We start from the raw sequence: 23,559 nt of genomic DNA on the forward strand, positions 1-23,559 counted from the left end.
GAGCAGTGCTCGAAGTACAGATCTAAAGCACTGCACATCCAGGTTATTGTTATAGCCATCCTACCTTTTCCACGATAGATCGTATAGTGGAAAACAGTCTCAATGTGATCTTGGTTGATCTTAAAGGCTAGGAAGTAGTTGATGTAAGGGTAGTTGCTGAAAAGATATTGAGCATTGCCATGTACATATTTGGCTGCTGACTCAAAACCAATAATGAAGGTTTTCCTATTATTTTCCACTAGCAGCTTTCAGCTTGGTATCTTTAATTGGCATAGATAGCTTATGATATTGTTGAGAACTTCTTGTTTTGAGTTGAAGTTCTGTCTTGTTATGGACAATTCAGGATATACCTAGGGTGTTGTAGTCACCTCTGGTGACATTTCACTAAGAATTTGATCTTACTGTTATGTTTATGACTTAAAAATTAGCATGATAAGCATGCTTTCACTGCTAAACTCATTGCTCAATAGAAGGCTCTGATGCTGTGATGCACATCACTGCGATGTAACGGCGTGATAACAACAGCCAATTATAGGCCTCACTTTTGCTCCATTGTAATGATACCTATTCACCAATCTAGGGTTTACTATATCTATGGCCACAGCTAATAACTTGCAGTCCAGCTGCATCAGTCAAAATTGGCGAATTGTTGAAATGCTATTTGTGTGATCACTCTTTCAACTTTTCAGGTTTTTCATTCTTAACTTCGTTTAACTATCATCATAACTTTTAAAATGTTTGTTATCATGAATTTTTGTTGTGAAATGTTTAGGACAGCAAATGTTGATGTTTGTATTAACAGCCTTGATTGAGCAAGTGTCATGGAAATAAGGGTATATTGAGAGGTCTGTGGTAGAGGTTCTTTCAGTACTACAGTACATTGTTTATATAAGTCATATTGTATTACTGATTTTCCACGTCTAAACATTGATTGATAAATTAAGATCTGGCAAAAGATTTGGCAAAATCAAGTGCAGGTTAGTTTCTGCCAAAATATTATTATCACTTGTAAAATCAAATATATGTGTATAAAATATGTTGTAAATATTTATGCAAAGATCTTGTATGAAAAAGGAAATAAATCACAATGTATCACATGACATGATGGACGGATAGAGCGATACTAACTAAAGATAAAGTAAAAGTGCATACAGGGTTACCTTGTCCACTCGCGCTGACGAATAGATTCTGTAATGGAGTATGTTTCTATATGCAAAGATTAGAAGAATGAGATTTTGTGGTGTAAAAAGCTAATCAAGGAAAGTTATGTGTCATGCTTCCATCTTGTAAATGGTATATAATTATTGTCCATGATTGAAAGCATGCAGAATAAAGATGGTAGGTTTCCTCTTTGTGTGGGTCAATTACATAATACTGCAAGCCCGTGAACCTTCTGCTCCCATGTTGTCACTGCGGGCTTGGCTATATTTTCCTCCACCACCACTTGAACCACTACCGATGATGCTCTGGATTGCAGCAGCCTGAAACATGTACACATTTAAAGCTGTCTCTACGTGTATACCGAGTAGGTTAGTGCATAGTGGTTGAACAGTTACTCATGACACCAATCAGCAGGTGGTTGATTAAAACTAATTCACTAAAACAGTGTGGCAAGTCATTGCCTTTCATCTCATCGTAGCGTAAGACCAGTTGATTTTGAATGTTTGGCAATGTATGTCAATGTTCAGATACTCGGCCACTGTATGTGCGATCTCAAATTTGTCTTGCATTTCAAGGCAAAAATTCGTTCTTAGTTTTCCTCATCTTAAATTTCTCCTAGGATGGGCGACTCATATGTCGAGGTATGATGGCAACAACAATCAATGAACATGGACTATTAGCAAAAGTCAACTAGCAATCAAAAAGTTAACAAATCCATTTTAAATTTACCAAGCATTTTGCATTGGAAAACGTATCAAACCTGTCAAGAATAATTTCACAAAAAAGTGATGATTGAGAAAATTACTCAAAAATGAACATTCCAAAACTTGAAGGAAATGTAACTACATATATGCTAAATTGTGTCTATAATTTGATTTAGCTGAGATCAGTTTGTTTTGAGAGATCTGTTGAGATCAGAGCTATTATTATACAGAACTAATATGCTGCTTACATTTAATTCTAATGCTTCATTTAAGATTGAAAAGTTCCAAGTTTTATTCATGCTTTTATGAATCCAAGGCTACTAATCTAGATATATTTCCAGGTAGCACAGAGGGGTTTTAGCTTTCATTCCTCATGATTACTTTTACAAGTAAAATGTGTATCGCTTAAACACCTTGCTGCCATGAAGTAACTCCGCGTCATTCAAATAATCAGCCATAATAAACATATAATTCATATTTTTTGGCTATTAAAATCTAAATGTATAAATGAAATATCCACTCTAATTTAAAATTGTCATCAATGTCTGACAGCGAATTCTCACAGGTTTTAGATGAAAATAACATATCTCTTGGTTTCAATCTGTGTATATATCATAAATAAAGCCATTTTACCAAAATCGAGATATCAACATAAAAAATTACACATGACAGCAGACAAGTCGATCATGAATGTGAATAAAACTTTGTTAATGATTCATATTTTAAATTTGAAAAACTATTAAATTGTTGAATCATTGACCAAATTCGTGAAATCAGTAGTTACCTAGTTTATAGATATACTGTACTTTTTCTCAAATATATTGATGAACAGAACTCTATTGAAAGTCAGTACAACTCGCAGATACTAATTTTTGTTAACATACGCTAGATTTTGCCATATGACACCTTGTTAGCCATAGAACAACAGTACACTGCTCAGCATCAATTGGTGTACAGAACTTTTAATAAGTCTATTGAGAGCTGACCGACTTCTAGACAAGTTATTTTAACAGATATTAGACTACAGAATTTCAAAAATATTAATGATTACTTTTAACATTCACAATGATTTTGTTTATCATTAGCAATATTTGTTGTACATACAATATAATTAATTGGTATTGAAGTTGAATGACAAACGGAAGTGAAAGCGATTGCTGTGGAGACAGCAGCAACAAACACTCAACTAATTTATTATGTACACAGTGTACTAAAAGTTTATAAATTAAAAGGCATGTACAAAGACTAAGTAACTTTTACTATACACTTCGCATGCTATTTACTAATATTCATAGACTTCCCAGCCTTATTAATGTTTATGTTGTTTTTACCTACATAAATATTCTTGGACTGACGCAGATGAGAGTTGTAGAAAATTTGTTTTTAATCATGAACACATTATATCAATATAAAAATTATTTGTTGTTTTTCAATATCGAGTTTATCACCTGTTATCACAAATTATTATGGTTTTTTGCTATTCACGAGTGACGATTTGTACTGCCTTTAGAATAATAATATAATTCTCTTGTTAATCTACCAATCACTGATTACGCTTGATCGCTAATTTCCGTGTCAGTCGCTATTAACTTCTGTGACCTAACGCTTTCCTTTCAGTATTGTTTTAAACTGGCTTACACACAAACTGTGTGCTTTCTAATAATATCGCCAAATTTTCTATGCCAGCCAACCGGTAACTATAAATTCCGTTGTGTCCTACTTGAAATAAATCTTTGATGAAAATGCAGTTTGGTTTAAAGCTATTACCTCTAAGAGAAAAGTTGAATTTTTAAATACGATAAATTATACCTCTAACCTTATGACCCCGCAAGTAAAAGACTTGTGCCATAGTAGTGTTCAAAAACTTGTAAATACTTTTCAACATTCAAGTGCTGATAACTCTATGTGCGGTGTATTATGAATGCGCAGCGGATGATGTGAACTTACATCTACTTTGTTATCAACAGCCTCTGAGGCTAGTTTAGAGAGTCTGTTTAGTTTTTCCTCTGCTGCTCTCAGCCTTCCTTCAGCAGCTTCCGCACGTCGAACCGCTTCCTTCTCTTTTGTGTTGTCCTAAAAGAAATTAATATGATTAATTGAGTTGTTAACAGTATGAGGATAATAATAAAACGATAATAATACTGACCCTTATCAAGATTTATAAACGAACTTTGCATTCTGACTTTATCGCTTTTGAAAGGATGATAATATATCATGATACAATGAAGCTGTAAATTTGCAACTAACATATCATGCAGGGCGGACAACTCCAACTAAATAACTAGGTGTCATAAGGTGCATGTACTGCCTAATGTTATGTGCAGGGTGGGTTGTAAAAATGTACACATTTGAAAGAACATATAGCCTTAAAAACATATAAATTCAACTGATAGATTCAGAATGTGAGACTTAATAACAAGTGCTAAGGAACTTATGAAAGTGCTTGTAAATATGACTTGAATGTGAAGTGCGCAAGCATTGATAAAACTAAAGGTAAACTCATACGGTAAACAGGCTCAACCTGAACAATTGGAGTCTCATCAGACTCTGCTGTAGCTGGCTTCCGAGGCTGACTCTATTAATAACAGCAGAGACCAAGACAGTCTAGAGTGTCAACTGCAGTCAAAACTCTACTAAGATCAGCTTTAGAAACAAATTTTATTCAAATGTGCAATATAAAATTTGGCTCTATATTTGAAATGATTTCCCAGGTGCCATTGAAGATGTCAGTGAGAATGAAAAGGCTGATAAAAATTACAGCTAGAATGTAAAAAATAAAACAATAATAAAAGTCTATGAATAAAATCTATCTTCAGTCTAAAGTAGAGTATTTCTATTGTCACCTTTGTTTCTGAAGCTGAGTCTATAATTTCTTGTCTCTGCAGAGTAATAAATACTTTTTTATTGATTATTAGCAATTTACCTCTTTACTCATAATTTCGTTTTTTTATTTAGTTTTTATGGCCTTTATATATAGCTTGCAGTAAGTCAAGCGTTGCTCGAGATTTTATTGTTTATTCATCTATTTGTTTTATTTTATTTCGTTGCTTTTTCATTTTCAATGCAAATTGCTACATTACTTTCATGACAACAACCCACGAACATGTTCATTGAAAGCAATTGTACTTAATCTGTATGAAGATGAAGTCTTGAGTTTCATATCAGATAGGTCATGACACAATTATATGGGAAATAAAATGTCTAAGATTTCCAATTGATCCCGGCATTGCTTGGAGTCGGCTGCTTTTGCACATTAAATAAACCCTTTATATTAAACATGTTTTAATGTTAAGCACATTTACCTGAAGTAATTATTATTAGGATTTGGAGTGCGGAACAAATTAGAAGAAATTCAGTATGTTATTATATAAATTTTCGCTTCGACATACGATGGTTTTAACATATGAAGCAAATCTTGGAATCAACTTTGTATGTAGAAGTTTGATTGTATCTCGTATAGCAGGTGCTAGCAGGTACCTAGCCACGCAACACCCGGTCTACACTTAATGCATGTTTGTAGCACATAAACTATTACCACAGAATGAGCCAATATTATATTATGAATTATGTTAGAAGTGTAGATAATGTACATATATATATATAGCCAAACTAGAACATTGTTAGAACATGTATTACTAAGGAATACTGCAAGCTATGGAAAGCAGATTTAAACTGTGGCCAATAAATTGCATTTATATGGAGGTAGGGAGGCACACAACATACAGCATTCTGCGCATACCTTGTTACTCCTTGTGTCCTGGTAAAGCACAAAGAACTGATAATTACACCAGCTGAATGATATCTACTGGTCTCTTCATTCATAAACCTTTGTAATTGACAAATGAGAAATAATTTATGTATGTTCGATTCGTCAAAATTGGACAGATTACAATGTCCATTGCATTGCTTTCTCTATGAATTCAGCTTTATTTAGATTTGTCTTACAGATTCGTCATTAATAAAATGTGACTTGAATAAATATTAACTTGTCAGAAATGATAAAGTGCAATAAGGATGTCATAGTTTTTATTGCTGTGTTACAATAGCAGTTGTTTTAAATGTGCCAACTTTCACTCTGTCACAAAACTTCTTACTTGCAAATCTTGGGATTCTTGCGAAAATGTTGGCCAATATGGGGCTTGAACCCATGACATTCAGCTTATTAGACTGACGCTCTAACCAACTGAGCTAATCGGCCACCTTACAGTTGCCCAGAATAATTGCACACATTTTTATTTTCTGTGCTTTGTGATCAACATAACAACAACCAGACAACGGCCAAGTTATATAGATAACTTGTAAATAAAAATTTAATGCAGGGGAGAGATCATAAATATAGCCTCATTCATGACTACACTTCTCCCTGGAATCTGACCACTTGCAAACATAGTTACACACCGTATACTTTGAATGAGTGAAATGTGATAATGAACTTCACAGTAAATATATCAGCAAAAAGCTGAAAGAAACCTCGTGAACTGAAGAGGAGAAAGTATTTATTAATCGAGTATTCTAAAATCTATATTCTGAACAAGTCTTCTTCAACCGATGAGTCTGGCAATGCAAGCTGTTGGCTCAATAAACATGAGCGAAATAAAAAAGTTTTGTTGAGTATTTAGGTATATTGCATTTAGCTAATAAAGTGTATTTTATATTATACACAATATATCATATAATCAAAACAAATTTGCAATGACTTTACAAACAGAGCTCACATTGAGTTGGGATGACAAATATAGCATTATTGGGAGCCGAGTATTGATAGTTTGAAAAATTTATATGCTACAGTTTGTTGTGGTAAACTTAATAAAAGGTTTTCTAAATATCTGATATTATTTTAAAATTTCAAATAACATATTTGTGCCAAGTTTCAGAATAATTAAAAATGGAAAATTAGTATGTTAATTAAATCAATTAATTATAATAATTTAATTGATTATTTAAAGTTGTTTGACCTCAAACAAAAGGTTAACTTCTGTAGTATAAGCGCTTCCTAAAATGCTTCAACATGTTTTGTAAAAACTTGGCTAATGAAATCTAATAATGGCTCAATTCAGCAGCTTCTCAAGCCCATCTGATCACATGCACGCAAACACAGCTGACTTGAAGTAATGCTAAACATCTGAGTCACCTTAAAGAGCCTCACAAAGTTGGAGTAATGACTTACCTTTGCTTTTTCTGCAGCCATTAACTCTTTGGTAGATTTGGTGGCAGGTTTGCCTGAATCAGCAGCTTTGCCAGTTCCTTTGGCACCGGGCTTGGCACCGGGCTTGGCAGCAGCTTGTATCACTTCTTTTTGTGAGCCCCAGACCTCAATCATTAGCTGTCCGCTTTCCAAATACTCTGCCATCTGCCAACAATAATAACATCAGATGACAGATACTCTGCCATCTGGTAATATCAAGACACCAATGTGGTGACACAATATCACGTGCAATCAAATATTTAATGACTGGAAGTGGCTAACAACAATGACATTATTGGACAGGTGGTTCCATGACAGTAGATGTCAAAGAGTAATGACAACAGTAGCAGGTACTCTCAGCCATTTAAGAGACCAAGTTATTAACAGTAGCAATCATTTTCTGTGGTTATCAAAGCTGACATGCCTGTTCGCTTTCAAAGTATTTAAATGTTATACATGCTTCATAATTTTCATTAAATCAGTCTTTTATCTGTCTTCCACACAACAGATATAAAGGTCAACTTACGCTGTCAGTCACGACCTTGAAAGAGTAAAGTTTTTCATGCTTGTACTCCGGGTTGCTGCCAGCAACCATATCAGTCTTACAGGGTTCCTCGTCCAAATAGAACCGGTAGCTTGCAAATGTCTACAATTTGACCTCAAGATAATAGAAAGTAGCTCAAGAGGTAAAGCATTGAAAGAATTTCCATTTAATTTCCAAATTTCAAAAAGTCAGAAGAGTTTGTGTGTGAGATACATTGGCTCATAGAAATACCATGAAAGAGCAATAGAAGTTCTATGATAATGAAATAAAACTCATATTATTATTTTAAAATATAAATTTACAACAAATTTCATTAAATTCTTATTATTTCATTATTAGTAAAATCATTGTAAATATATTACTAAGAGTCTATTGTAAACTAACTCCGTGCCATTTTGTTTGCTCAGAAAATAATAGTTTGCGAAATCTGTTAACGGAGAGAAGATAACTTATAAATAATCACCTTGTCATACTTGCTGTTCAAGCCTCTGGCATGTGGAATTAGAATTTTAAAAGAGAGTGATTTGCCAATCAAATCCTTTGGATTGTCTACAAAGTCATCATCTCCTAGCTCCCCTCCTGAGCTGTTGCATGGATTTATCTCCACTTGTAAATAGCCTGAAATATACCAGACAACTTTTGATCTGTAACTCCTTGACTTATCCAGTTTAGTGAGTCTGAACCAAGTGTCATTCTCATGTGATGTTTCAGTTAAGATAAATTTTTCACTAATGGAAACCCACACAGAAGTTAGCAAAGGTTTTATGCTAAACAATTTATTTACTCAGTATTTGTTTTATTTGGAACAATCTGTATTTTACAATTTTAACTAGTATTAACTGGTGTTAATTTTTTCTTATTTTTAATCTCCTATAGTAATATCGATAATCTTCCATGGCATGGTTACATCAGTGAAACAAAACACCTTATTGTATACACTTGTGTTCGCATGTAAGCCAACATTTAAAAGAGAAAAGACAAAACCCATGAGAATGTTATGGTATTACAACTCCAAAAAATACAAAACCATGCAAATGTTATAGTATTACAACTCCAAAAAAGACAAAACCCATGCAAATGTTGTGGTATCACAACTCCAAAAAAGACAAAACCCATGCAAATGTTATGATATTACAACATCAAAAAAGACAAAACCCATGCAAATGTTATGGTATTACAACTCCAAAAAAGACACAACCTATGCAAATGTTATAGTATTACAACTCCAAAAAAGACAAAACCCATGCAAATGTTATGGTATCACAACTCTAAAAAAGACAAAACCCATGCAAATGTTATGATGTTACAACATCAAAAAAGACAAAACCCATGCAAATGTTATGGTATTACAACTCCAAAAAAGACACAACTAAGCCAGCCACCTGCAAGTCTTTAGCTGGTTGATAAGATAGACTGACCTTCATCATTGCCTTTGAAGTCAGTGATGGGGAGTTTCTCCTGCGTGTCTATAAGATATCCGAGAGACTTGAGAATAATCTGTGAGGTCCCAATAAGTACAGGACCAGCTGGATCAACCCAGAAGGGATCTTTTTCCTAAAAGAAATAGAAAATATACACAGTCCGTGCTTGCCAGATCATGATAAAATAGGTTCTAATGCTATATTAATGGCATGTTATAATAATATAATATGCCAGAAAACAACATGAACTCCATCCCACGCGGGAAATGGTAAAAACATATAATGTCGGGGAAGCAGCTATGACTAACCAATAGTTTTTACTATGAGTCATGAACAATTTAAGCTTAATGGTACAAGCTGATGGTTTTTTCAGTCACAAAGAAATTCAGATTTTTAATTTTATGTTTCAAGTTTGTGCAAAATCATTATAAATTATCAAAGTTCAAGATTCACAAATAAAAACATTTTATTTAGTTTAGTAACCGCTTTTAGTAACCCTTTTGGTTACTAAGTTCAGTTATAGTTTATAATCATAGTTCAGTTAATACTTGATATATTCAGTATATGTATTATTATATATAGTATATATTATATTTATTTAACTCAGCGCAATGAGTAGAACTCATGAGACAATCATATATATTATCGTTGTTACTATTATACAACTAAAAGAATAAAACGACAACAAATAGAACTCTATTGAATTAATCAAAGCTGATACAAATCGTGTGAACAAAGGCTATGCTGTAAAATCATGGCTAAGCTATACGACTTACTGTGCCTGCTCCATCATTCCAGTTCTGGTCACCCTCCACATAGTTTTGGTACATTTCCTGCATCATGAACTTTCTGTCTATAAACTTGTTTCTGTCCCACATGAAGACTGTGCCAGTCTCGAGGTTCTTGTGCTTTACATTCACCTATAACAGATGATATTAAACTTATGCAGTTAGTACAGATCCTAAAACTAGCAATATTTTACCTAGAATTCTGGAATTAGTCCTAGAGAAGCTCGATAGGGTACCTAAAGCAAGTGATGTAATACCTATAGCAAGCAGTACTACAGTAGCAGTGTTGTACTTAAAGGTTGACTCGCAACAAAATTCACATTACAGTTATTTGGTATCAAAAGATTCACCATGTCTTACTCTGTTGTGTTGTAAGGGCCAAATATGTGGAAATGTGATTACAAGCTCTTAGAAGCTCAAAAACAAAAAGCCGCCGTAGATTGGACTCTCTTTATTTTGATGACGTAGACACAAAATTTGGTTATCGTCTTGTCACGTGATGTTCTCACGTAAATTAAAAGGCCAATACAAAGCTCAATATAAAACTTATCGTTGCACTAGTTTATAACAAACACTTCTAGTTTTACCGAAGACCCCGTATCAAATGTAGATACTCGCTACTTTACAGTTTTGTTTCAGTTTGGTCTAATCGGCAAGTCGTAACCTGATCATGTGACCCAATACTTCGAAAATAATTTTTGCAGCACTTTTCGATTATCACAAGTGACCAACAGGCTCGCCATGATTATCAGACAATGATATGTACTCCTTCAAGCCAAGGCTAAAAAATTAAACAGATTTTTATGGTAAGTTATAAGATATCACTGCTAAAAGTGGCAGCATTACGATGATGATAAAATAGACGCGTAAGAACAATAGACATGGTTTTATTGAATGTGTGAAGTATATTTGTGAAAATATTTCGACGAATAAGGTTGCAAGAAAGTGTAAACAGAAACCATCTCTCGCAACTACATCACATTTGAGCCGTTTTGGAAAGGGAATCCAAACTACGGCGGTCTCGTGTGGCTGCGATTTTCTGTTCGTTTTTGAGCTTTTAAGAGCTTGTAATCACATTTCCACATATTTCACACCTACAACACAACAGAGTAAGACATGGTGAATCTTTTCATATCAAATAACTGTAATGTGAAGTTTGTTGCAAGTCAACCTTTAAGGCAGATAATACAGTACCTAGAACATCTTGATTAATGAAAATAACTCCATGGTAGGCAATTAATTGCCTAAAGTGAGTGACATAAACCTAAGTCTTTCTAAGTATACAGTAAAGGAAAAACATAGAGTTGATCATCCAGTTCATAGAGCAGACAATACCTTAATTAAAAAAGATAGTTTTGTTTCTATGGTATTCAATGAAATATCTAAAGCAGGGGGACATAAGCCTGAGGTTTTTTCAATAGACAAAATATAGAAAAGACCACACAGTTCATAGAGCAGTTCATGTTATAATTAAAAGAGCAGACAATAACAAATACAAAAACTAATACATGGAATTCCTTTTAGCAAGGCTTACCTCAGTTCTACCTTCCTTTAGTCCTCTTGCTTGAGGGGCGATCAAAGCCACTTCAAACTTGACTTTCTTATCCAGTTCTTCTGACATGGCATTAGCCTCAGTCACCATAGGCAACATGTGAATTAAGTCCTCTTGCAGCAACAAATCCTCTACAAACACCCGCAATAGACTGTTTAGCCTCAGTAAAACTTCATGCCTTATTATTGTCGAGTTCATGAATCAAAAGTATATGATAGATAGTTCAGGCAGTAATACAAAATACATAGCCTAAGTTTTCTACCAGGTGGTAAAGCATTATATAGAAAGAGTAAGGCCACCCAAGGAGCATGGAATGAGCTCAATATGGTTCTTAAACTTTAATTTTTGTCAATACGCTCTCTGTATCTTGCTCCGACATAAACTATGTGTGCGTAAAAAACCGGCTAGCAATATGTTGCTCTAGATGGGGTGATTTGTAATTAACTGGAAAACTAGTCTTCAAAAATTATTTTGCGTGCGAGTTTAATATTTTGCGGTTGTTACATTCATGTCAGTGTGACAGAGCACTGTGCAGAGAGAGCCATGTCACAGGAAGTATAAGCGGGCCATATTAAGCTCTAAACATCACTTTGTCAGTCCATACAGAAGTTATATTTTGGAAGCAGATAACAATTGAATAAAAAGGAAATTCGTAGTTCCAAGGTTGGTATGAAATTATTTTACAACAATTTTTCGTGAATTGAAACAATTCTTAAATTAGCCATGTCTGTAATATTATTAACAAAAACATCAAAATTTATAGCCACAAGAAAATGGAAGTCTTTAAAATTATATAAAGTAACATGTAGATTATAACAATCCGTGTTGTATAAAAATTTCTGCGTTATTCGACATTATATAAATTTATTGTCTGCTTTTAGGGTTTCAGTAAACAGAGGTAAGCTGTCATGTAATGATACTAAGAATTCGATGGATGATTATTAAAACCCGTTAAAATATGTTTTTCGACTGGAAAAATATTTTTTGAACAAATTGTCTTTCAGCATACACAATAAGTCGGTATTGTCAAAGTTTATTGATCGCAGATTAGCAATAAATACTAGTATAACTTTACTAGAAAATATTTTTAGAAGCAACAAATTTAGGTCTTCAATTAATATTGGGTTAAAAGATGTAAAAACCTTTGCACCTCAAATATATTATACCCATACCTTTGGATTTGCCTCCAGCATTGCCTAGCAGTGCAGCCATCCCAGAATTCTCAGCAATTTCCTCTTGAGCTTTCTCAAAAGTTGGTGGCTCATCTTTTTTGCCCTCCTTCTGCTGCTTAGCATAGTCCTACAATTAATGTTTGTACCTGCTGACACCTGCTGACATGTGACACTTGAAGTCATGGCTAGCAAACATAATTCAAATTCTTTGAAACAGCATGAAATCATCCAAACTGAACACATACAGGTGATAGGTTTCATAACACACCTGTGGGCTGTGAAACACTGGCCACCAAGTGTTCAGTGTTCTGAAAAGTGTCAGAACACATCTCAGGGCTATGAAAAACTAACCACCCACAATTGGCATGTGTCAAAACATAGCTGTAGCTATAAAAACCTGGTCACATACAAAATGTAAGTATCAAGTCACATCTGTAAGCTGTGAAAAGCTGGCCACATGCAAATGCTAAATATCAAAACACACCTGTGTACAATGAACAACTAACCACACACAGGTGGTAAATGTCAAAACATACCTGCGGACTGTGAAAGACATACAAATGGCTGCTTCCAAACAAGACTCTATCGTTATGACGAAGTTGTGTTTCCTTGTTGGCTGGCTCTCCGTTAACAAGAACTTTGGATCCATTGAGAGCTTTGATTTTGACATTGCCGCCCTTATTAGTGACTGATGCGTGCTCTGCTTGGATACTGGCAAACAAAATCAATATTTCATAAAATACATTAGGTGTTATAGCTGGAAAAAATGCTACCGACTCTCAAGTTATCTTTTGGACTTCAGATAAATAGCTCTCAAAAACAGGCTCCTCCGGAATATTCTTTTCTTTTCCACAAAGAATACAAGTTCAGTTTCATGGAGGTTAGCCATGAATTCTTCATAATGCCAATAAAAAATACATTTTCAAAAATTGAGAAAAAAATATATAGTTATGGCATTCTAATAACAACACAATGCTATAAAGTTTAAAATATTTCAGCAGAAACTGCAGAGTTATGATTACAAACATTTCCAGTTGTATTAGCCATGTTCTTTACATATTCATTTGGTTTGATTCATGGTTCAGCAGGCTGGACGTGCATGAATAAGCCAAAGTTCTACCAGCATGCTAATCTCAGGTTTATTAAATATTAAAACTTCTATCATATTCTACTAATCTCTCCTTCAAATATTTATCTATGAAGATAAAAACAAAAACTGTCAGAAATATGTTGACTTCTATGTGAAGAAAGGAAGAGCTGTTATTAAATTATTTATGAAACTCTACAATGACTTAAACTTGTAAATCAAGTTATGAACACCAGAAAAACTCAAAAGGGCTTGATATTTAGAACTTTTGTAATTGCATATGAGAGTAACTGTGAGAGGACTGATTTGATATCAACTGAGACAAACATATAATATTACAGCTATCCTTACAGACTGTCCTAAAATACTTCAACAGTAGAAGACACTACTGTGATTCAAACACATTCTTTAAACACACTTTCTGCCATTTAGCAGTCATGATTATTAGATGTTCAATCTGAGCCACTGATTTGACTCAAGATAGACGTGATTTGACTTGGCATAACTTAATTATGTTAATCATTGCTGAAGTTAGAGCTCTAAGATCTCAACGTGCCCAGTAAAGCTTGACAAAAATTTAAAATCTAATAACGGTTTATCTTGTCTAAACCTTCTAACATTTTTTGCAACGACATCTTTTGTCACTCATTAGAGAATGCAAAGACAGTTTTGGTAGCAAATCCTGCTTTCACAACTTTTCACAACTTTCACAACACATTTGATGTTGACATTTTACTGAAACATGACTTACACATATACAAATGTACTTTCAGATTGGAGAATCATAAAAAGCCACATTATGAAAAAAAACTTAATGAAACTAACAACAATGAATTTTTTAATTAATTATATTAATAAATTTTATAAGCGTCTTTAGTTTAATTGATGCTTAGTTGACTGCTTAAGTTCTCAAGCTATTTAAAATCAGCCACATTCCTCCACCCCGCATGTTTCCACCAGCTTACTATGTTAATTACATTTGTTTTCACTCAAGTCACCTGTGACACTTTGCCAAATAAACCGACAATTTATACTTGTTTCTGAAACCACCTGCCTACACTTGTCATATTGCATAATGACAATATTTAATAGAAAACCTACTTTAGACCTTTGAGAAGTATTCCAGGAGTTTTTTTAGCCTTGTCAGTGCCAATGGCAGTCGTACCATCTGGACAGAGATGAACAATCATTCCTGTTAAAGATGGATCCTCATTCAAATTCCAAAAGTGAGGAGTTACTTTCCTTTTCTCTGCCTTCTTAGCTTCTTCATCAGCAGCTTTCTACAGTCAGCAGGTTAGTATATTTAGCAGAAATCAACGAAGACCTATATATTTAAAGGTTTATTTGCAACAAAATTCACAATACAGTTATTTGGTACCAAAATATTCACCATGTCTTACTCTGCTGTGTTGCAGGTGCAAAATATGTGGAAATGTGATTACAAGCTCTTAAAAGCTAAAAAGCAAACAGTTACTCGCAGCCATCACGAAAACACTGTAGGTTGTGCTCCAATATACGGCGTTTTCGTGATGGCTGCGACTAACTGTCCGCTTTTGAGCTTTTAAGAGCTTGTAATCACATTTCTACATATTTTTCACCTTCAACATAGCAGAGTATGACATGGTCAATCTTTTCATATCAAATAACTGTAATGTGAATTTTGTATGACGATCGTGCACAAAATTTTAGTAGATTTTATCAGAAAGTATCGATATTTTTCTATCATTTGTGATTGTTTTTTATGTTTGAGGTGATCTGATGGCCAGGATGTTTCATGTTAATAAAACTTGGTCACAGGTAAAAAGATTAGAAGAAAAATATGTGCGAAGTGAAGTCGCTAGTTGTTATCATTGCTATAGTTGATATCAGTTATTGCGTTCAAGTTGCAGCATTATGTGTCTCTATTCTGTCAGTCTCTTTGAAGCTATAAACATCATGGTCACACTTTCGCTTGATCTGAACATTTAACGTTATAAAGTTTTGTCGATTTTAATCTTGAAACATCCTGGTTGTTAGATCATCTCAAACATTAAAAACAATCGCAAATGATAGAAAAATACTGATACTTTCTGATAAAATCTAGTAAAACGTTGAGTAAGTTCATCTTTAAGTAGTCAATATGCTAGTAAACATCTAAAAGTATCACCTCCTTTTAGAGTCAACTGGAGCAAGAGCTAGTACTAAACGCTGTGAGAATATTGTGTGAAGAACTAGAAATAAGTAGATGTGAAGCTTACAGCGCTCTCCTTGTGCTGCTCCTGCATTCTCTCTTCCCATGACTTCTTCATGGCCTCCATCTCTTCCTGGTTTTTCTTCATTTCCTCCTCCATCTGTTTTCTCATTTCTTCAATTTCTGTGTTGAGAAAATATAATGCGGCATTGTGAAAGGTTAAAGGTTAAACTAGGAACTTGGCTGACAGTTGAAACAAAAAAAAACACAGATTTAGCGCTTTGATTTGAATTGCACCAAAAACAAAAATTAAAACTAATAATTTCCAGTTTCCAGTTTGTTATTTAGTTAGCAGAATTTTGTAGGTTCATGAACTTGGACGGGTTCTTGAAGGTATATATTCAAATGCATAGGTTCACAGAGGCGTAGAGAGGTACAGATTTATAAAGGTGTACAAATACATAGATTCACGGAGGTGTAGAGAGGTACAGATTTATAAGGGTGTACAAAGGCATAGATTCACGGAGGTGTAAAGAGGTATATATTTATAAGGGTGTACAAATGCACAGATTCACGGAGGTGTAAAGAGGTATAGATTTATAAGGGTGTACAAATGCACAGATTCACAGAGGTGTAAAGAGGTATAGATTTATAAAGGTGTACAAATGCACAGATTCACGGAGGTGTAAAGAGGTATAGATTTATAAGGGTGTACAAATGCACAGATTCACGGAGGTGTAAAGAGGTATAGATTTATAAGGGTGTATAAAGGCATAGATTCACGGAGGTGTAAAGAGGTATAGATTTATAAAGGTGTACAAATGCATAGATTCACAGAGAAAGGTAAACACATTAATAGAGGTATACAGATGTATAGATTAATAAAGGTGTACAAATGCATGGATTCATAGAGGTATACCGACACACAGAGGTGTTGAGTTTATAACAAAGATTGTAAGTGAAGTGCATTGCAAAGCAACAAGCAATCTAATTAGTTTGCAATAATAAAGTTTACTATATAGCTGCAACCCACAGATGACTAAGTGAAAAACCTGTTTTATAAACGATACGGCTGCTCATGATAGTTTTAAAGTTGTGCAATATATACAACCGAAATCAAAAGCATATCTTCTGCATGTGGTTATCTAAAAGAAGGCTTCTCATTATGAGCTTTGCTTGTAAAAATGCAAAACATCAAAACAGTGAACCACAATAATCGAATCTCAGAAAAAAAACTGAATAGACAACCTATGTAGACTTCCGCTGCAAATGTAAAGTAAGTGGTGCACTTTGATTGACTTTTTGACCTATGAGTCAACTCACAGTTGTCTATACTGAACATAAAAAAGATGGTTATTACAGTAATTGTGAGTTTATAGCATTTACAACCATATGATTGATGCAGTTGACATTAAATACTGACCTTCAGCAGAGGCAGCATCACCACCACCTCCGCCGCCACCTCCTTGAGCTTCCAACATCTCTGGAGGAATTCCACCCTTGGATAGCATTTCCATGAGCTTTTTGTTCTCTTCTCTCAACTCGCGGATTAGCTTGTCTGTTGGGCTCTCATTAACTGTTGCCACAGTTTTGATAGCCTTAGCTCTATCAGCTATAGATAAACAGGTTTTATTATTGTTTTAAAACTGAACAGACTTCAGGAAATTATACTTCGTTATGCATAACTAGGAAATGCACTCAAAACTAAAATGTAGCCTTCTACTGAGAATCAAACAGCAATATATCTCTAACCCCCATGAACTCAATAACAGAAGCCATTTCAGAGCAACTTTGCAAAAAACCAAAAAAGTGGAATAAATAAAAAATAAAACTATAAATAAAGGTTTCTTATTATCATGTAGTCTAAAGGTAACTGCCAGTGAAAGACAACTAATATATCATTATAGATAGGTAAATATAAATTTTATTGACACTGGTCGATGATTTGGTTTAAAACAAATCAGACCATGAGACATAAAAAAAGTAAATATATTTCAGCGTAATGTTAAATCAAAAACACTCTCACTCTTCCAAAACCCACCATTCAGCACTTTGGCATTTCCATTGACGAATCAACAGAGCAATCGCTTAGACCACCCTCGAGGTCACTTCAAGAGCAGAAGAAAAGCTGCAGAAGGCCACCCATGGTGTCTCGGCAATAAAATCTAACTATTCCGTGGCAATGATGAACTAATTGAAAGAATCCACTCACCGAATCTGAGAGTTGAAAGAGTCTCTTCATAGTTGATGTCAGCAGGACTCAGAGCAGCGATCTATGGAAAGAGTATGGATGGGTGAGGTCAGACAACTCTTAAGTACTTGGCTAGTGCAAACATAGGTCAATGAAACACGATCACTAAACAATTTTTTAAACAACGGAATGCTAAAATATATTTCAAGCGTATGATGTTAATTCATGTACATGTATGTACGTTTCCTGCATTTGTGCAGACGATAATCTCACTCGATTGAAGTGTTTTCCTACTGTAACTCTATGTTTGGGCTGGCATTGTTAATTCAATAATTATATGCAAAACACTTTTCCAAAATGTCAACCATGAAGCTCTGGAAAGGTGTTTTAATGAGAGCAGTTTAGATTATATAGTAGTATAAGCGCAGAAAATGCAAAAATTATTTTAAAATTAAGATTATTAAAATTAAATTAAAATTATTCGCTGCTATTATTTGTGTTAAAATTTGTTTTTGGTAAAACTTAAAAAAAATTAGATAAAAAGGGAAACCACACAAATTAAGCAGGAAAGAAACCATAGCAATTGAGTAACTTTAAGCCAATCAGAAAGTGTCTCTGTTATTAATAACTGTAGCGAAATTATGATTTACAATATTTGTTCTCTCTACCCTCTGCATCCTATGATGCAACAATACAAAAAGTGCTAAGCCACCACTTAAAGCTATGTCCATAAAATAGAATATAATGTTAAAGAATATTAAACTCAATTATTATTATTAAAAATACTCAGCCCTTTAGTCCCCAATATTATGTCAACGAAAGAGACACCAGCCTACATACCATGGCTCTACACTCAGAGTTAGTTTATGTAAAACTGAAAAACAACAAACAATTGTTGGCATAATAGTTTGAGTATTGAGAGCTGTTACAGTAGACCTCAGTCTATTTTGTGCCAGAAGCCCTTAAATCATTGATATAATTATTTATGATAATTCTTACATAATCTAATTTTAGTTGCTCGGGAAAGCTATAGAAAGTGTGATTTCATAACAAGGAGAGTGCCATGATGATACATAGATCAACATCTCATCATCACATCTCAATGTTGCACATCGAAGACATCTCAGTCAAAGGATTTAAAAAATTTGATTCCATTTGTCAACTAGCCAAATTTTCAAGGTAACCATCACCGTACTCCTCATAGAAACATGCTCACCATGATTGTTTTACTGTTTCCTCCGAGGGCATTCTTGAGCAGCCTGGTGAGCACTGAGTCTCGGAAAGGAACGACTACCTTAGTGTTGCCCATTGACTGGTCGGCTAGAGCTTTGATGACATTACCGAGGGCGCTGAGGGATTTGTTGATAGCTGAACCTTCCTTCAGTCGATCTCCTGTTGCTCCTGTAGACTCAGCTCTCTCACTAGAGCACAGAAATGCCATTTAAATAAACTGTCATTGTTTATAAGAAATAGTATTTGAAAAGGCTGAACTTTTTGTGAGCTGCTCTACATTTACGCTGCTTATTTTGCAATTTGTATAAAAATGATGCTTTTAGTTACACTACATCCATTTTATATAACTTTAAAAAACACTTAAAAACTCTTGGTTTGCATTAATGAACTTGAATCAGTTGTGGGAACAGAGACTAAAATTTATAATTCACTAAGTATGGGCTCAATTAAAATCAAGTTAGACCACAAAAAAGCGTTTTAAATTTTTAAATTAAAAAACTAGTTAGAAATTTAGTAATTAGTTTCAAAATAATTAATTAATTAAAATTGAAATTTGACACAATTACTCACATTATAAATTAATTTGAAATACTGGTCCAAAAAACTAAACTTTCTTTGAGATTTGCTGAATTTTTTATATCTACATCAGTGTGATAACTTTAGCAATTTTACTGTTGTCTTCTGTTTGGGGAAAAACTATGTCAACTTTTTCACATTATATCACAAAATAATTTGATAGAAACCTGAATTCTAACCTAGAGAGAACAAATAAAAAACAATTACTTTTTGCAGTAATGAATAAGAGATTCATAAGATGTTTTACACTTGAGCATTGAATTACTTAACAAACTACGAAATTTTCCCAAAAATAAAAATCATTCTGCGACTACGACGTATTACTCAATGAAACTGAGAATAAGTCAATTGCCTGCCATGCACGACCCAATCTTCAACTGGTGACATCAAAAATAAACTTTTGAAAAATTATTTTTTAAATATTTTTATCTAGCCAAACTCAAATCAACCCGTCATTTGAGTTGCTGAATTACAAACAAGCTTGACGTTTGTCTACTATTGAATTGCGACTTGATTTGTCTTTATATTGGCTGATTTGATTACCACAAAACTTTTATATATAAAAGACCCACTTGTAAAAGGTCACAAAAGTTTTATCGTGCTGAAAAAATCTCAAAACTCATAAGAGCATCAGACCTGCCAGCCAGGTCGACAAGGTTGATGGTCGCCTGCTTAGTCATGCTTTCTCCAGCCTCATTTGGTGCTTTCTGGGTAAAATTAATAGCGACGATAGTGTGGGCTCTAGAGCTAGTCGCATTCATCTGAGTGGCTGCGACAGTTCTGTTTCTTGTGCCCTCCTGTTCTTTGGCCTCAATCTCTGCATAGCTGTTTACTGCTGCCGCTGTCAGCTGCTCAACTGGAATGTGTAGAGATGAATAAAGTACGAGATACTCGTATATCAGATGTTTAAAAACATGTGATATGCTATTTAGTGGTTAGGTTTAGCAATGGCTAGCTGTGAGTCTTGTTTTGATAACATATGATGGTTCAGTCAAGCTACAGAGGATTGCATTGAGAACTATACTTGCTGTAACTACTATCCAATTATGTTAGGTTTTACAATTCAATCTAAAAATGCGCAAAAGTTTAAAATCCAAGTGCTAAAAGCACATAGTTGCTGTTGATCACGTAGGTAAATATAAATGCATATACTTAAACAGTGTTGATTGACTGCATACCCAAAAATATTTATAATTCTGCAAGTCTGTGTTACCTTGATAGAATTACAAAGCCGTAGTGGTGCAAGAGAATAGTTTAAAAAACCATAAAATGACCAAATTAAAGAACAGTTTGAATAAAATTATCAAAGCATAGAGTTGTAGATACTAGAACCTAACAAGGTAATAAAGCGCTGTAGTCAGAACTACACAAAAACACCCAGTAAACATGCTCACCATAGAAGCCTTTTCCAGCCTTTTCACGGACTTTTAGTCCACCTTTGACATTACTTTTTGGGTTCAAAAGATCACGAACTTGTTCGTTGTAGATTTCAAGCATAGAGAAGGTAACTTGATACTCCTCTCCTTTGCCAGCTGTTGCTCTCTTTGCCTCGATCTCAGTGAAAAGTGTCTCAGAGGAAACTGGGACAATTCCTAGCATGAAAGTCACACATTTATGAAATGTAGTTGCGCAAACCATTAACAACAAAAAACAATATTTGCTGCATTTCGAAAGCCCACTGACTATCTAATAACAAACTTATAAATATCTGGACTTGTTTCAAAACCCTTAATTGAAAGCTTACACACCCTGGAGGCAAGCTACTACCTGAGAGTGTCTGTTGTTCTGGACATATTGCACTTTAATTTTTTTAGTTAGCATTTATGGCAAGCAGCTAGCATTTATGGTTAGCAGCTAGCATTTATGGTTAGCAGCTAGCATTTATGGCTAGCTATACATGCTAGTTACTGATGTATACAACATTAAAAAAAATTTAAAAAAATGTTTGTTCGAACGGTTCATATACTCATGCATAAATCTTTATAACGTCACACAATCAGCTAAAAATAACCATAACTCTACTCTTGAAATCCTGAAAACAAAATAAAAAAATGCCAGTAGCCAATCAGAATGACAGCAATGCAGAAAAGTATAATCTTGTCACATGATATGATGTATGGCTTCAGAGCAATTTTTTCAGTAACACCAGTGAACATGTAGTCGTCTTACCTTTGTTTGCGCCATAGCCAACCATTGAATAGGATTTTCCAGAGCCTGTCTGTCCATACGCAAACAGCGAAACATTGTAGCCGTTCCAGGCATTGGCTAGCACTCCCCTTCCTGTTAAATGAACAATCACCAATACAGTACCTATCACGAACCCAAAGAAACAGAAAATCAGCTTGTAAAAAAAACCAAAGAAAAAATTATTAAAAATAAACTTTATAAAGACAAAGGTTAAAGCTCCTTGATTAAACACAACATAAGAGCTGACCATCGACTTTAAATACATGCAAAAAATCAGCTATATCAGGGAGATATTATTAGACACTCGAATATTACAAGGAAGTAGGAGGAGCTTATCAACGTCTTCAAACATTTTAATGCTAAAAGGAAGTGGGAGGAGCTTATTAAGGTCTTCAAACACTTTAATGCTAGAAGAAAGTGGGAGGAGCTTATCAAGGCCTTGAAACACTTTGATATTACAAGAAAGTGGGAGGAGCTTACAAAGGTATTGAAATATTTAAATGTTAAAATGAACTGGGAGGAGCTTAACAAGGTCTTCAAACACTTTGATATTACAAAAAAGTGAGAGAAGCTTACCAAGGTCCTCGAACACTTTCTTTTGATCAGCGTATTTTGATCCTTTTGGGTTGAGGTACCCATCAGCCCCTTCATCAAACTCATCGTGAGACCAATAAGAGAAGTCAAAGGCAAACTGCAATAGAAATGGTATAACAATATGTTTATCTTCTGCCGAGATACAGGGAGCAACTCGAGAGACATTCATTAGTTGTCATTCAATAAAAGAGTTACTCTGACATGTAATACTGATGCTCATGAACAAATGGATTTGGTAGGCCAAAAATCCATCAAGTAGACACAAATCCCTAAAGAGAAAAAAACTATCAAAATGACACCTTGCATTTAATAGAGATACAAAACCCTTGACGAGACACAAATTTCCCTACTATTTCAGTTTTCAGGAGACCTCATAAGCAACAAGTGCTGCCACACAAAAGCATTAATATATTTTAGAAAAAGATTAAATTAAATTAATAAATAAAATAAGATTAATAATAACTAGTGAGTAAAACATTGCTAATTAACCTGCAGCTGCTGGAGTAGTGTTCTCAGCTGATTTGAATTACACCAGCCTAGTCAGTCTATCTAGTCAGCATGTGTGACAGCATTGCTGACACACATGTTGACTTCCATACATTGCTGTATACACATAATTTGTCTGTAGTCTTATGTTTAGTCTATATTTTTACATTTTAAATATTTGTTTTTTACTACCTCAAAAACGTTCCCACTAACTTCCCAGTAACTAATGTATAGAAATAATATCTTTCACGAGCAGACAACTCCACACAAAAATAACAGGCTCAGTAATATGTTTCCAGCTTGGTGCTAAAAATGCACCAAACGGCATACTGCATTCTATGATTTTCCTTTTCACGAGGCAGTAACTGATTTTGATTAATTCGTTTAATTTAAGAATGTGCTTACCTTCCGAGGTTCGTCACTGCTTGCTGGGTCTTTAATGGTAGTTGTGTTACCAGTCATTCCAATGATGAGTTTAGCATTTCTGGCCTGCTCTCTAGAGTTGTAT

At 34.3% G+C, this 23,559-nt stretch overlaps 1 protein-coding gene and 1 non-coding gene across 2 annotated transcripts; both read right to left on the reverse strand.

The window, feature by feature from the left end:
* Positions 1 to 949: 949 nt before the first annotated feature.
* Positions 950 to 23,559, reverse strand: LOC137405382 (kinesin-like protein KIF28P). The gene is made up of 21 exons (XM_068091623.1): positions 23,457 to 23,559; positions 22,548 to 22,662; positions 21,954 to 22,064; positions 21,179 to 21,376; positions 20,421 to 20,640; positions 19,192 to 19,396; positions 17,997 to 18,057; positions 17,208 to 17,396; positions 15,852 to 15,967; positions 14,716 to 14,894; positions 13,064 to 13,238; positions 12,528 to 12,654; positions 11,338 to 11,486; positions 9,792 to 9,935; positions 9,013 to 9,148; positions 8,058 to 8,212; positions 7,577 to 7,696; positions 7,033 to 7,215; positions 4,387 to 4,440; positions 3,813 to 3,938; positions 950 to 1,481 (listed from the first exon to the last, which is right to left on the reverse strand). Exons 1-21 carry the CDS (start codon positions 23,511 to 23,513, stop codon positions 1,365 to 1,367), a joined length of 2,937 nt encoding a protein of 978 aa, XP_067947724.1. The 5' UTR covers positions 23,514 to 23,559; the 3' UTR covers positions 950 to 1,364.
* On the reverse strand, positions 5,990 to 6,063 carry Trnai-aau (transfer RNA isoleucine (anticodon AAU)). The gene has a single exon. It is a non-coding gene; the product is annotated as a tRNA-Ile (tRNA).

Source organism: Watersipora subatra, chromosome 9 (assembly GCF_963576615.1).
Source record: "Watersipora subatra chromosome 9, tzWatSuba1.1, whole genome shotgun sequence".
NCBI classification, from domain to species: Eukaryota; Metazoa; Bryozoa; class Gymnolaemata; order Cheilostomatida; family Watersiporidae; genus Watersipora; species Watersipora subatra.